At 37.3% G+C, this 13,281-nt stretch overlaps 1 protein-coding gene across 1 annotated transcript in view; it reads right to left on the reverse strand.

The window, feature by feature from the left end:
* Window positions 1-13,281, reverse strand: part of plxnb3 (plexin B3) — a 249,749-nt gene that overhangs the window by 80,999 nt on the left and 155,469 nt on the right. The window contains exons 11-13 of the mRNA XM_051933522.1: window positions 8,918-9,034; window positions 2,903-2,996; window positions 2,596-2,762 (exon numbers count right to left, since the gene is read on the reverse strand). Of these exons, the coding sequence (XP_051789482.1) occupies window positions 2,596-2,762; window positions 2,903-2,996; window positions 8,918-9,034 (378 nt within the window). The remainder of the gene's footprint in view (window positions 1-2,595; window positions 2,763-2,902; window positions 2,997-8,917; window positions 9,035-13,281) is intronic.

Below are 13,281 nucleotides of genomic sequence, written 5' to 3' on the forward strand. Positions count from 1 at the left end.
TATAGAAGAAGATTTTACTGTAACTTATGTTTATATGAAATGTGCTTCTTATATATTACTTCATATTCTCATATGATAATGATGTTAATGTTGTTTATATGATTTCTATGTTATTGTAAGTGCATGTACGTGTGTATATGTATATATATATATATATATATTATATATATATATATATAATAGTATATATATAAATATATATATATATATATATGTGTATATGTCTATATAATATATGTATATATATATGATATATCTGTATATGTGTGTGTATATGTATATCTCTGTATGTGTGTGTGTGTCTATTTATAATATATATATCTATATAATATATATTATATATATCTATATATATATATATACATACACTGTATATATATATCAGATTGTGACACAGACTACGAATGCCGTGAATGTAATTACCCCGATCTACATGCTGTCAAATAAATGAACCACACGCCGTGGCGCAACGTTAGGGGCATCGCCTCTGGCGCGGACGTCCGATGTTCGATTCCCGAGAGGGAGTGCAGTGGAGTGTGTACGCCTGATGAGCCCAGAATGAGGGCGAAACACGTGTCGCGTACTCTTTGCATTTATTTGACAGTAAACTATTTCAACCATTCTATGATCTGCTCCTCACAAACTGAGGGCACCGTGGCGGATGTTAGCAGATTGCTGGCCAACCACAAGCGTTACCTGGTAGGTAACCACCCATACAATCAGATTGTGACACAGACTACGAATGCCGTGAATGTAATTACCCCCGATCTACATGCTGTCAAATAAACGAACCACACGCCGTGGCGCAATGTTAGGGGCATCGCCTCTGACGCTGACGTCTGAGGTTCGATTCCCGAGAGGGAGTGCAGTGGAGTGTGTACGCCTGATGAGCCCAGAATGAGGGCGAAACACGTGTCGTGTACTCTTTGCATTTATTTGACATAACATTTCTATTATTATTAAGTTACTAAGCAGTTTGCATACATTTGCAACCCGAGATTTTTCTTCTTTTTTTGCATATAACAAAGACATATGCTTTGCATTTGCCATTCCAACATATTGCACATCACAAACATTAACACTGCATTAACACTTTTTTTCGTGTCTGCCGTTTCTATAGGAGGGTGACAATGAGTTAAATTCCAATGGATGTTTTTCAAATGTTGACAAGCAATAAGCAAAAGGTATCACTGAAAACCACAGAAAACAAAAACAGCAAAAAAAAAAAAACAGTACGAGGAAAGTTCGAAGAAAGAGATTTTTTTTTTTTTACAATGTTTCTGTTTAGGGATCGTTGTGCAAACGTCAGAACTGAGCTGTGACCACAGATCTAACTGCTCTGTGGATGATTCATTCAAGCATTTCAAGGTAACTTCATTGTAATGAAACCATCTGCTGAATGTACTTCGTAGTAACGCGATTTCTATAGACTCGTGTCATATGGGAAACTGTCAGGACCATAAAAATAACTGTTGTAATACTCTCTCACCTCGGTCTCTCTCCTCTCTCTGCGCCACTGCAAAGCCCCGCCCGCCAAGCGTTCTGAAAAGTCTGGGTGACTCTCCGTTGCCGGCAGTTCTCTCGCGGCCCGGCTGTTAGACGGCTGCAGCCCGGTAGTGGGCCGCGGACCGGGGGTTGGGGACCCCTGCTTTAGAACTTACTTTAAAATACTACTAATATATAAACTTTATTATATTCTTGAGAGCATCACTCCTTTATTTTGGAATGCCTGTCACCCTACATTCCAAGTCATAACCTTAGCTTTTCTAATAATTGTCTGCTTATAATTCCAAGAACTAAGCATAAAAGAAGGGGTGAAGCAACCCTCTGCTCTTATGCACACACAAAAAAAAAAAAAAAAAATTTGGGAACACTTTACCAGTTGAATGCTAGGTTAACATTGTGGATCACTTTTAACAACTAGTAAAAATGTACTTTTTTAGTTTGCCTTTTTTATGCTACATTTTGGTTATACCTCTAATAGAATATACGTGCAGAGAATTTAAATTCTTCAGGAATTTGCAGTCTTTATTAAGCTCAGCTTTTTCTCTGCTTTCTTTTCCAGTTTCCATGTCTACCTGATTTAGTCATTGCACAGCCACCTGTGATGCTTGAATGAAGGCCACGAGACATACGATGTCAAATGCTCTTGGGCCAAGCTTGGAAAAAATGAGGAATGCATTAAGGAAATCTACAGTATATTAGGCAGGATGTCCTGTGGGGGCTGGACGGTCTTTAGTCCCTGAAACCCCTACAGATTTTTTTTTCCAGCTCAACTGTTTTTTTTTCTGTCCTCCTGGCCATCTGACCTTATCATCAAACTCATCTTTAGAATTTACTGTTATATATTAGACTCTGCTTTTCTACTAATTGCATATCTGTGTGTTACGTAAGCTTGTACTGATTGATTTTTTTTTTACCTAATCATAATTGTTACCAAATTTACCTTTTTTGTATTTCCTTGACATCTTGTAAAGCACTATTATGTACAAAGATAAAGAAAACAAATGTATTTATAAACACACATTAATAAACAAAAACACATTTTTAGGATATCTTGTTTATATACAGGCACTAGTTGACTAAAATACTCACATTGTAGATAATTGGGTCAGGACACACTTTCACAACTTCATCTTTGCAAGCTCCTTCATAAAGGCAAATTGGGTGTGGCCCTCCACACCATACACAGCCATATTGTAGGTCTGCAGCTTTGCAGTGGCTACAATCAGAACGACCAATTGCACAGTCATACAGGCTCACTGTGGGGAAACATCAAAATTGTTCAAAATATAAGGCTGTGTTCTTCATCTTTCAAGAGTTTAAAAATACTTCTAATATGACATGGCAATTTTAATATTTGGCAAAACATCAGTGCAAGAGTATTCTGAACTAGACTTACTGTTCAGCTCAGGAAAGTTGTCAATTTGATAAGAATAAACTCTTCGCAAGTGAACTGGTACTGAAAACTCAGCAACCATAGCAGAGTAGAAGAACTGAAAGAGGAAAAAAAAACACATACAGTGTAATCAGTCAATAATTGCTTTTTCCACTGAGCAAGTTTTATCATTCTTTAAAACGTCTAAGATCTAAGAATTATTCACCACTTGCTCTATACCATTCAACTAAAGAAGGTCATATTTGGAACTGAAAAAATTCTTAAAAGATCAAAATTATTAGCATTAAATAAAAACTACATATACATGTGCAAGAATATTTCTATGAACATAAAGAATGTTTGCTTTGTGTTAGTTTTATGTTTTTGTTGTGTGTCTTTTACACTGGCAAGTAATTAATTTTCGAAGTCCCAGCCTGAATCCTTTATTGCACCCAAGGCTGCTGGGATAAATTCCAGCTTTCTTTGACCCCGTATTTACATTAAGAAGGTCTAGCATATGCTTGGATAAAAAGAAAATGGATTACGTATTTTCAATATTGTATAACACAGTGGGTTTATAAGTGGAAGCACAGATTATTAAAATGAAATAATGTAATTTGTTAGTAGAAATAAATACAAATTGCCCTGAAAGGAAGAGATATTCAAAAAAGTAAAGGCCCAATGGTTACAGTAAAATAAGACAGCTAAAAGTGGGTTATGTCTTATTCTATTTACATGAAAATATTCTATTGACATATTCAAAAAAGAATTTAGTTAAGTAAAATGCATACAGCAGAAAAGATCATTAGGACCTATCTGCCCTCCATTAAAGACATCTTTATGAAGTGTAGCATCCGCAAAGCCAACAGTATTGTGACGGACCACTCTCCACCTTTCGCACAGTGTCTGTTTCCCACTTCCATCTTGCAGAAGGCACTGTGGCATCCATACTAGTTCTGCCAGGTTCTGCAACATCTTCAACACCTTGGCTGTCTGGATTCTGAATGCTGTGCTGCCCTCCTGACCATAGACCTGCTCAGTTAGCTAATTTATAAGCAATACATTTGTTCTACTTGTTACGACTGTTATTATTTAGTTATGTATTACTGTCTATTGAAATTTGTTAATATCTGTTCACTTGCCTATTGTTTATTATTTTTGATTCATCTATTTATAGCATATCATAGTTCTTTACCTATTTTGCACTTGTCCTGTGTTTATGTATATGTTGTACCGTGGTTCTAGGGAACATTATTTCATGCCACTGTATGCTGCAATACTGTGCATGGATAGTATGACAATAAAGCCACATGACTTGACTTGAAAATAGGCAATTTTTCCTCTTACAAGTTTAACAGGGAGGACAAACTGTCCTGCTAAGTTCATATTCCCATCACTTATAATATAGTCATGTTGAACAAATAATGACTAAAGAAAAAACTGATGTAGTGCATTTTAGGTCAATAAAACATTATGAATATGATAGAATGGCACAAATTACAGTTACAAATATAAAACACAATATAACTGATCATATAAGTATTCACCTCCTTCAAATCAGTATTTAGGGTACCTTTGGCAGAATTTTCAGCCTTGAGTCTCTGTAAACAGATATCTATCAGCTTTGCACACCTGGGGCCTCATGTATAACGCCGTGCGTAGAACTCACACTATAACATGGCGTAAGCACAAAAGCGGGAATGTGCGTACACACAGAAAAATCCAGATGCATGAATCTGTACGCACGCAAACTTTCACGTTCTTCCACTACATAAGTCCCGATCAGCGTGAAAAGTAACGTACGTGCACGCGCCTTCTGTCCCGCCCCAACTCCTCCCAGAATTACGCCTCTTTGAATATGCAAATCAATATAAATAGCCTGGGAAAATGGGAAAAGCACGGGGGGAAATATAAGAATTTCAGTGAATACCAAGTGGAGGCAAAGGAAAAACGTACTCTTTGTTGATTTAAACAATGGTATAATCAACAAAAGGAAGCTGATCGAGTGACAGAGTGTCGGAGAAACTCGAAGGCTCAAATTCACAAAGTCGCACAGTGCCCGAAATAAAAAAGAAATCACAAATCAAAGTCGCCGTTAAAAGGCGAGTCGTAGCCCACCGTCTGAGTGTCATATGAAAACTTATTAGGGTACAGACAAAAAAAATAGGCACACAGTGGGAAAAAAGCACGAAATGTCAACTTTAATGTCGAAATTTCCACTTTAATCACGTAGTTTATTTTGCCATTAAAGTAGAACATCATAAACTTCATCTTAAAATCATTTAATTTACTAGTTTCTCAAATCCCATTGTAACTAAAGTGGCACATTAAATGCTTTGTTCTGTATTTGATCTTCTATGTGCTCTACATGTGTGAATCACTACCTGCTTCCTAAACGGGCTTTCTCTTTCTCCGACAGGACACATAATCCATTACATTCGTGATATTACAGCTCTCTGAATAATTAAAATACTGAGATGTATACGTGATATCTTTTTCATGATGATAGGAATGAAAGCATGTTATTAAACATGGGAACACGGTGGCGCAGTGCTAGTTCATATCTCACGCTGCGCCATGCGTGACCTTCAATGAAATAATTTATCACAGAGTACTGTCTCTTTCAAACGTACTAACCTCCAATTCCTGTCCTTACTTTTCTTTCTCCAAATACCCAATCGCCACACAATCAGCTATATAGACATGAAGCCATCTGTAAGCTTAAAACGGCGATTCTTCAAAACTTTTAAAGAACATTGAAATATCTTCGTAGTACATGTTTAATTATTCTATCCATCTAGCATTCCAGTGTCGCGTCAGCACCAGCAAGAATACAACACAATGCAGGAAGAATCCCTGAACTAGCTAGCGCTGCGGCACCGTGTCCTCACATGTTTAATTATCAACAATACAGATTATTTAAATGAAGTTAAAGTTTTATCTGTATAATATAATCAACATATTTTGCTGCATTTCATCTTAAAAATGAATACCGTCATCATATGTAAATACACGCTTTATAAAGTGGCACAGGTTGTGCAATATTATAACTGTAGTGCAAGTTTACAGTGAGGTAATTGTACTTATAAGTAAACAGTTCTACAAGGAGCACTTGATGGACTGATTGAGTGCGTTTATAGTTCTTGGGATGAAACCTTTTCTAAACCGCGAAGTCCGTACTGGGAAGTCTCTAAAGTGTTTTTTTGCTGTGGCTCAGGCAGCGTATGTTTCATGCTGTATACCGATATTTCTCTTTCCGATCAGCTGCTGCTGTGACTCCTCACTCAGATACAGTGATGTAAATACTCCGAGTGGTGCAGTGAGAGTAATATGGAAAAAGATGATCTGCTGTGGCAACCCTTAATGGGAGCAGCTGAAAGAAGAAGAAGATGCAGTGAGAGTTACAACGCTAAAGCAGTTATGGTATTTGGAATACTATGGCTATTCCCTGAACCATTATATTGCTGCAGGTTAATTACAATCAGATGCGTTACACTAATAAACAATATGCAGTTAGTTTTCAGTGTATTTATAAAGCCGCGTCAGGAATGTGGAGCTAAGAAGAAAGGGTGTCCACGCAGGAACAGTAGTACTGCTTTGACGCTGGGTGCCCGCCAGTCTGCAAAACCGAGCGGAGAAATTGTGTACGCCAAGTTATGAGTTACCGTGGAAATGTGCGTGGCTTTACGCCAAAGTTTAGGGTTTATACATCGCGATTTGAGCGTGGAAAACGGGAGTACGCAACATTTCTGTGCGTACGGCACCATTTTTTACATGAGGCCCCTGGACACTACAATGTGTCCCCAATCTTCTTTGCAAAATTGCTCAAGGTCTGCCAGGTTACACTGCAGTCTTAGCAAATCCAGTCACAAATTCTCAATTGGATTGAAATTTGGACTCAGTCTGCACTCCAGGACATTACCATTGTTATTTTTAAGCCATTCCTAGATAGCTTTGAATTTATGCTTGGGTTTGTTTGTCTTACTGGAAAACAAACTTCTCCTAAGTGCCAGGCTCCTTGTAGAATGCATCAAAATTTCCTCCAAGGTTTCCCTGAATATGGCTGCATTCATTTTATCCCCTGCTCTCAGAGTCCTTGCAGAGCCTTCTGCAAAGAAGAATCCCCACAACATGATACTGCCACTACCATGTTCTTTGGTTGGGACAGTATGTTTTGATATTGCACAATAGTTTACTTATGTCAAACATTGTGTTTGGTCTGATGGCCAAAAAGCTCAATTTTGGTCTCATTAGACCAAACAACCTGCTTTCATCTGACTTCATAGGCTATCCCTGTTGTTTTGTTTCCAAATAGTAGCTTTTGTCTTTGCCAATCTCCCATAAAGCTATGATTGGTAAAGCACCCAGGAAAGAGATGTTGCATGCAGAGTCACTCCAGTCTCAGCTACTATGCCTTGTAACTCCTTCAGAGTTATCATAGGTCTCTTGGTGGCCTTCCTTACTAGTCTTCTTCTTGCATGATCACTCAGTTTTTGGGGACTGCCTTGACTAAGCAGATACAGCTGTGCCATACTCTTCCCATTTCTTAATGATTGATTTAACTGCACCCAAAGGTCATTCAAGGACTTGGATATTTTCTAGAATCCACCTCCTGACTGTTAAATCACCTTTTCAGTCAGTTACTTGAAATGACTCACTATAAGCTAAACCCTCTAAATACAGGTGCATTTATACTACAGTCAAGTGAAACCCCTTGACTACAACAGACATGTGATCTCCATTTAACTAATTATGTTGTTTCTAAAACTTATTGACTACACCAGTGATGATTTAGGGGTGTCGTGTCAAAGGGATGAATATTTAAGTTTGTTTAATTGTTTTGAGTTTTATACTTCTAATTAATTTAGAACTCTTTACAGAAATCTGTTTTCACTTTCACATTAAAAAGAGTCTTTTCTGTTGATTAGTGTCAAAAAAGCCAAATTAAATCCATGATGTTTCAATGTTGTATAATAAAATTTCAAAACTTCCCTTGAGGTGCCAAACTTTTTATAGGCACCGTACATCTCTGTTAACTAAGATGATCAAAAATCCACCTAATATTTTAAGCTGCTGCAATCTCTTGATCACAGATTATGTCCTTGGCTGATAACTTCTGGAGTACAATCTTTACTATTAACAAAGATGTTTGCTTTCTGAAAGCCTACTTCATCATCATCTAATGTTGATCTCACTCAACATTTATAAATCCATATATTTAAAGAGCCATGAAGGCTCTTGAAATGCCTTTCTTTTTTTAATAGAAACAGCTTTAATATATTCATGTGACTCATTGTGGAATCTATTAGCGCTGGCAGACAACTGGGATTCTGTTTTGTTTGTTGTATTTAGCCTATTTTTGACACCCACTGCATGTACAAACTACCTGGAAAAGGGTCTCTCTTTGAACTTCCCTTCCCAAGATTTCCCATTTTTTCCTCCAAGGATTTTGGGAGGTTTTTTTTTTGTTTGTTTGTTTTTTTAAATATAACAGAGAGTCAAGACTGTGGGGGCTGTATTTAAACAGGGCCCGTTAAAGACCATTGAGGCATTCTTTGTGTAGTTTTGGGCTATACAAAAATAAACATTTGTTGTTTAAGGACACATATGACAAATTATCATTATTAAGAACACCAAAACCTTTTTCTAAATTGGGACAAGTGACCCTATTTTCACCTTTTTTTAAGGTAATATGCACTTTTTTTTTTAAACTATTACTATGTTTAAGACCATCCTTGCTTGCAAATATGTCACTATGGATGGAATAAGTCAAAAGAAAGATAGGGAGGTGGTGCTCAGAGAAGCAGAGGCTATAGTGTCACAGACATAGCCAAGATATAGTACTGCCATGAAGAAAGGAAATTTCCGATGACTTGTTCAAATTTATAATCCAAACCATTCAAGAAACTTAGTATTTTTATTGAAACCTTATAAATCTGGCATGCACTAGATTTTTCCAAAACTTAAATCCTTCCATTAGGACAGACTGATTTGTTATCTAGTTAATGATGGTTAATAGTGCAAAACTATTTAACTTACCTCTTTCTCCTCGCAAGTAACATATGAAATGTTATGGTCCTCTGAGCTTGTCTGAAGCTCTGCTCGAAGATGTAGCACATTCATGCCAATCTCCACCACACAGATAAAATTTTCATCCTGCAGAAGAAATATGTAAACATTTTCAAAACGTAATAAACTACTGGCCCTAAATGAATATAAAGATGTGATATCAAGAAAATATTTAAAAGGTAGATGCTTATAAAGTAAAATGTGTCACATTTCATTTTTCTCTGACAGATGCCATGTGAATTACGTCTCCCATCGATAAGGGTGATAGAATATTGTACGCATTTTTTTTCTCCACTCATGCAGTAACAGCTGAAATCAAAATTAATCAAACAGGTGTAGACTTCCAATTTTTATTTCCAGACAACCAAACTACATACTCACAAAGCCCACAATACAATCAGATGTTTCAGATCTTTGGTCCATACAATATTTTCGCAATCAAAAGCAAATTAATTAAAACAAAAGACTTAACTCTTTAAGTATAACCACTTTTAAAGACAGCTGCTTTTAGTGTGCCAGACTCTTTTGCTTATATTTACTGCATAAAGCCTGAGTGCAGACCGCAACTCAATGTGCATGTGTCATCAGTAACCAAAATGTATTTGAACTTGTGGTAGTCTATTCAATTGGTGCATTGACATTCTTGTTAATAGGGGAAAGAGTTTGGTGTTTGGTCAATGTTGCAACCCTAACAGTGGCACAGCAAAGGAAGTGAGACTCTTCTGATGGAAATAAAGTCTGCAATAAGCGGCACAACTCTAAGTGGGGGGGGGGGAAAATGGTGACAGTGGGGTGTCAAACCAAAATGGCATGTATAATATTATTGTAAGTGGGTGACCTACATGATGAACAGATGCATCTATACATATTAATAAAAGGCTCACTGACTGACTGATTGACTGACTGACTGACTCACTCATCACTAATTCTCGAACTTCCCGTGTAGGTGGAAGGCTGAAATTTGGCAGGCTCATTCCTTACAGCTTACTTACAAAAGTTAGGCAGGTTTCATTTCGAAATTCTACGCGTAATGGTCATAACTGGAACATATTTTTTGTCCATACACTGTAATGGAGGAGGCGGAGTCACGTATCGCGTCATCACGCCTCCTACGTAATCACGTGAACTAAAAACAAGGAAGAGATTTACAGCACGAGTCAAACGCGGGAACGAAGGTAAATGACGTTAATTTTTGACCGTCTTTTAATACTGTGTAAGCATACATATTAACACGTGCAATTAAACGTGTGCATTTACGGGGTGATTTCTCAGGTTTAAAAGCTCGCCTTTTATCAAACGCGGGAACAAAGGTAACTGACGTTGTTCACTGTCTTTTAATACTGTGTAACCATACATATTAACACATGTGCAATTAAACGTGTGCATTTACGGGGTGATTTCTCAGGCTTAAAAGCTCGCCTTTTACTAAAAAGGTAAATGCAAAACTATTTTCAATCAGTTTATTGAAACGCTCCCGTTAAGGATTGCAATAACATATTCGCGAGATAAAAGAACGAAGTAGGGGGGAAATGACGGAAGGGCCGCAAACAGCGAAGAGCAAAAAATTCATTAAACAATTCAGAAGGGAGCGAGTGAAGCATACAAGCATGTTCATAAGGGAAACAAAGCACGGTGTAAAACGTAAGTTTAAATTAAGTTTATAGAAACGCTCCCGCTGCGGATTGCAATAACATATTCGCGAGATAAAAGTTTAATGAGAAGACATGAGGTATAAACGAACCACACGCCGTGGCGCAACGTTAGGGGCAATAGTTTCAACCATTCTATGATCTGCTTCTCGCAACTGAAAGACGGCACATGGCGGATGTTAGCCGACTTGCTGACCGCAACGTTAGGGGCTTCAACTCTGGCGCTGACGATAGAGATTCGATTCACGAGAGGTGATGCAGTGAGTGTGTATGCCTGATGAGCCCAGAATTAGGGAGAAACACATGTCGCATACTCTTTGCATTATTTGAAAGTAAACTATTAAATCCATTCTATGATCAGCTTCTGGAAACAGAAGGAGGGCACGTGCCGGATGTAAGGCGACTTCCTGACCAACCAAAACCGTTACCTGGCAGGTAACCATCCATACAGTCAGATTGTGATTCAGAAAACGAATGCCATGAATGTAATTACCACGATCTACATACTATCAAATACACTAAACACACGCCGTAGCGCGACAGCTGTGAAAAGCGAGGTTCACAAAAAAACTGATCCTTAACAAATTGTTATTGGTATATTTTTCGATCCGTTTAAAAAGGTTTTCTTTTCTTATTAAAAAATTAAAAGCCGTACTTCGCCGCAACGAACCGCGAGAATTTGGCTATATATATCTGCTTCTCGCAATTAAAAGAGGGCACGTGGCGGATTTTAGACGACTTCATGACCAAACTTAAGTGTTACCTGCCATGTAGGGTTACCACTTTTAATACAAAAAAATAAGGGACGCATACTGCAGCGGGTGCCACATCTGAGTGCCAACAGTTTGCAGACTGGTACTTAAAAGACCAGCCCTCCTCACTGGACAGTTAAAAAGACCAATCAAACTAACGATGACATCAAGTATTACCCAATCATAAGTAGGAAAGGAGGCATCTTCATAAAATGCGTGTGGGATGATTTTGCATGAGACGCTGCTTTAAAAAAAATGATAAAAAAAATACGGGACAAATCCCGTCCCGTATTGATTCAAAACGGGACGCGCAATTTCATTCTCAAATGCGGCACGATTCCGTATTTTAAAGGACGGGTGGCAACCCTACAGTGCCAGGTAACCACCCATTCAATCAGATTGTGATTCAGACTAGGAATGCAATGAATGTAATTACCCCGATCTACATACAAGGCGAAAGTCTTGCAACATTCAAAGATGATGGTTTGGGATAAGTACACCATACAACATAAAAGAGCTTATGAAGCCTTGAACCGAAAAAAGCAAGATCTCAGAGATCGTAAAAAAAAAAAATAGGAGGTAATGTCGTTTTACTCGCTGTAGATTTTAGTCAAACATTACCAGTTATTCCACGAGGGAGACCAGCAGATGAACTCAACGCGTGTTTAAAATCCATGCTTCTCCCACGCTCGGTTATATGTCGCGTGTTCTCGGGTAGGTACACCAAAAAATGTATACATTTAAGCATGTAATGGGCAAACAAAAAATGAGGTATACCCGAAGGCACTGCAGTAGTACTTAATGTAACTGTACTTCTTAAATGTTAATGTTTTACGTTTTAATAATTTATACGCTTCTTAAATGTTGTTCAAATTCTTTTATCAAAATACCAGTGACAGCGCAATGCACGATAACATGGAGTGAATACACCATACGCATCCGCCCACAGACGCCCTGGTGTGCGCAGATAGGAGTTGATTCTACAATAAAATAAAATAAAGATAAAAAGAGTATTACAATCATCACCCATAAAGCGGATAGTAGACGTGACGTGCTATATGTGTACCAGATTTCAAGTCAATAGGTGAAACGGTTTGCGAGCTACAGGTGATTTAAAATCCTGGACAGACACACAAATTGCCACGGTAGCAAATTACAGAAGAAGATTTTACTGTTTAATAATTTATATTTATATGAAATGTGCTTCTTATATATTACTTCATATTCTCATATGATAATGATGTTAATGTTTATATTGATTTCTATGTTATTGAAACTGCATGTATGTGTGTGTATATGTATGTATGTGTATATATATATATATATATATATATATATATATATATACTAGCAAAATACCCGCGCTTCGCAGCAGAGCAGTGTGTTAAAGAGGTTATGAAAAAAAAGGAAACATTTTAAAAATAACGTAACATGATTGTCAATGTAATTGTGTTGTCATTGTTATAAGTGTTGCTGTCTTTTATATATATATATATATATTCACGGCATTCGAAGTCTGTGTCACAATCTGTTAGTGTGGGTGGTTACCTACCAGGTAACGCTTTGTGGTTGGCCAGCAATCTGCTAACATCCGCCATGGTGCCCTGTTTGTGAAGAGCAGATCATAGAATGGTTGCAATAGTTTACTGTCAAATAAATGCAAAGAGTACACGACACGTGTTTCGCCCTATATATATATATATATTATATATATAATATACACACACACATAAACATTTATATACATATACATATATATACATATCTACATATACACATATCTACATATATATATACACACATACATAAACACACACATAAGACTTATTGACTGAAACGGGCTTTCACGAAAAAAGTTTAGGGCTTTGCTACAGGATACACCCTCCACAAGTTAAGCAAGTAAAAATAAAATATATATTTCTGTTTTATTTAA

Source organism: Erpetoichthys calabaricus, chromosome 11 (genome assembly GCF_900747795.2).
Source record: "Erpetoichthys calabaricus chromosome 11, fErpCal1.3, whole genome shotgun sequence".
Taxonomy (NCBI): Eukaryota; Metazoa; Chordata; class Cladistia; order Polypteriformes; family Polypteridae; genus Erpetoichthys; species Erpetoichthys calabaricus.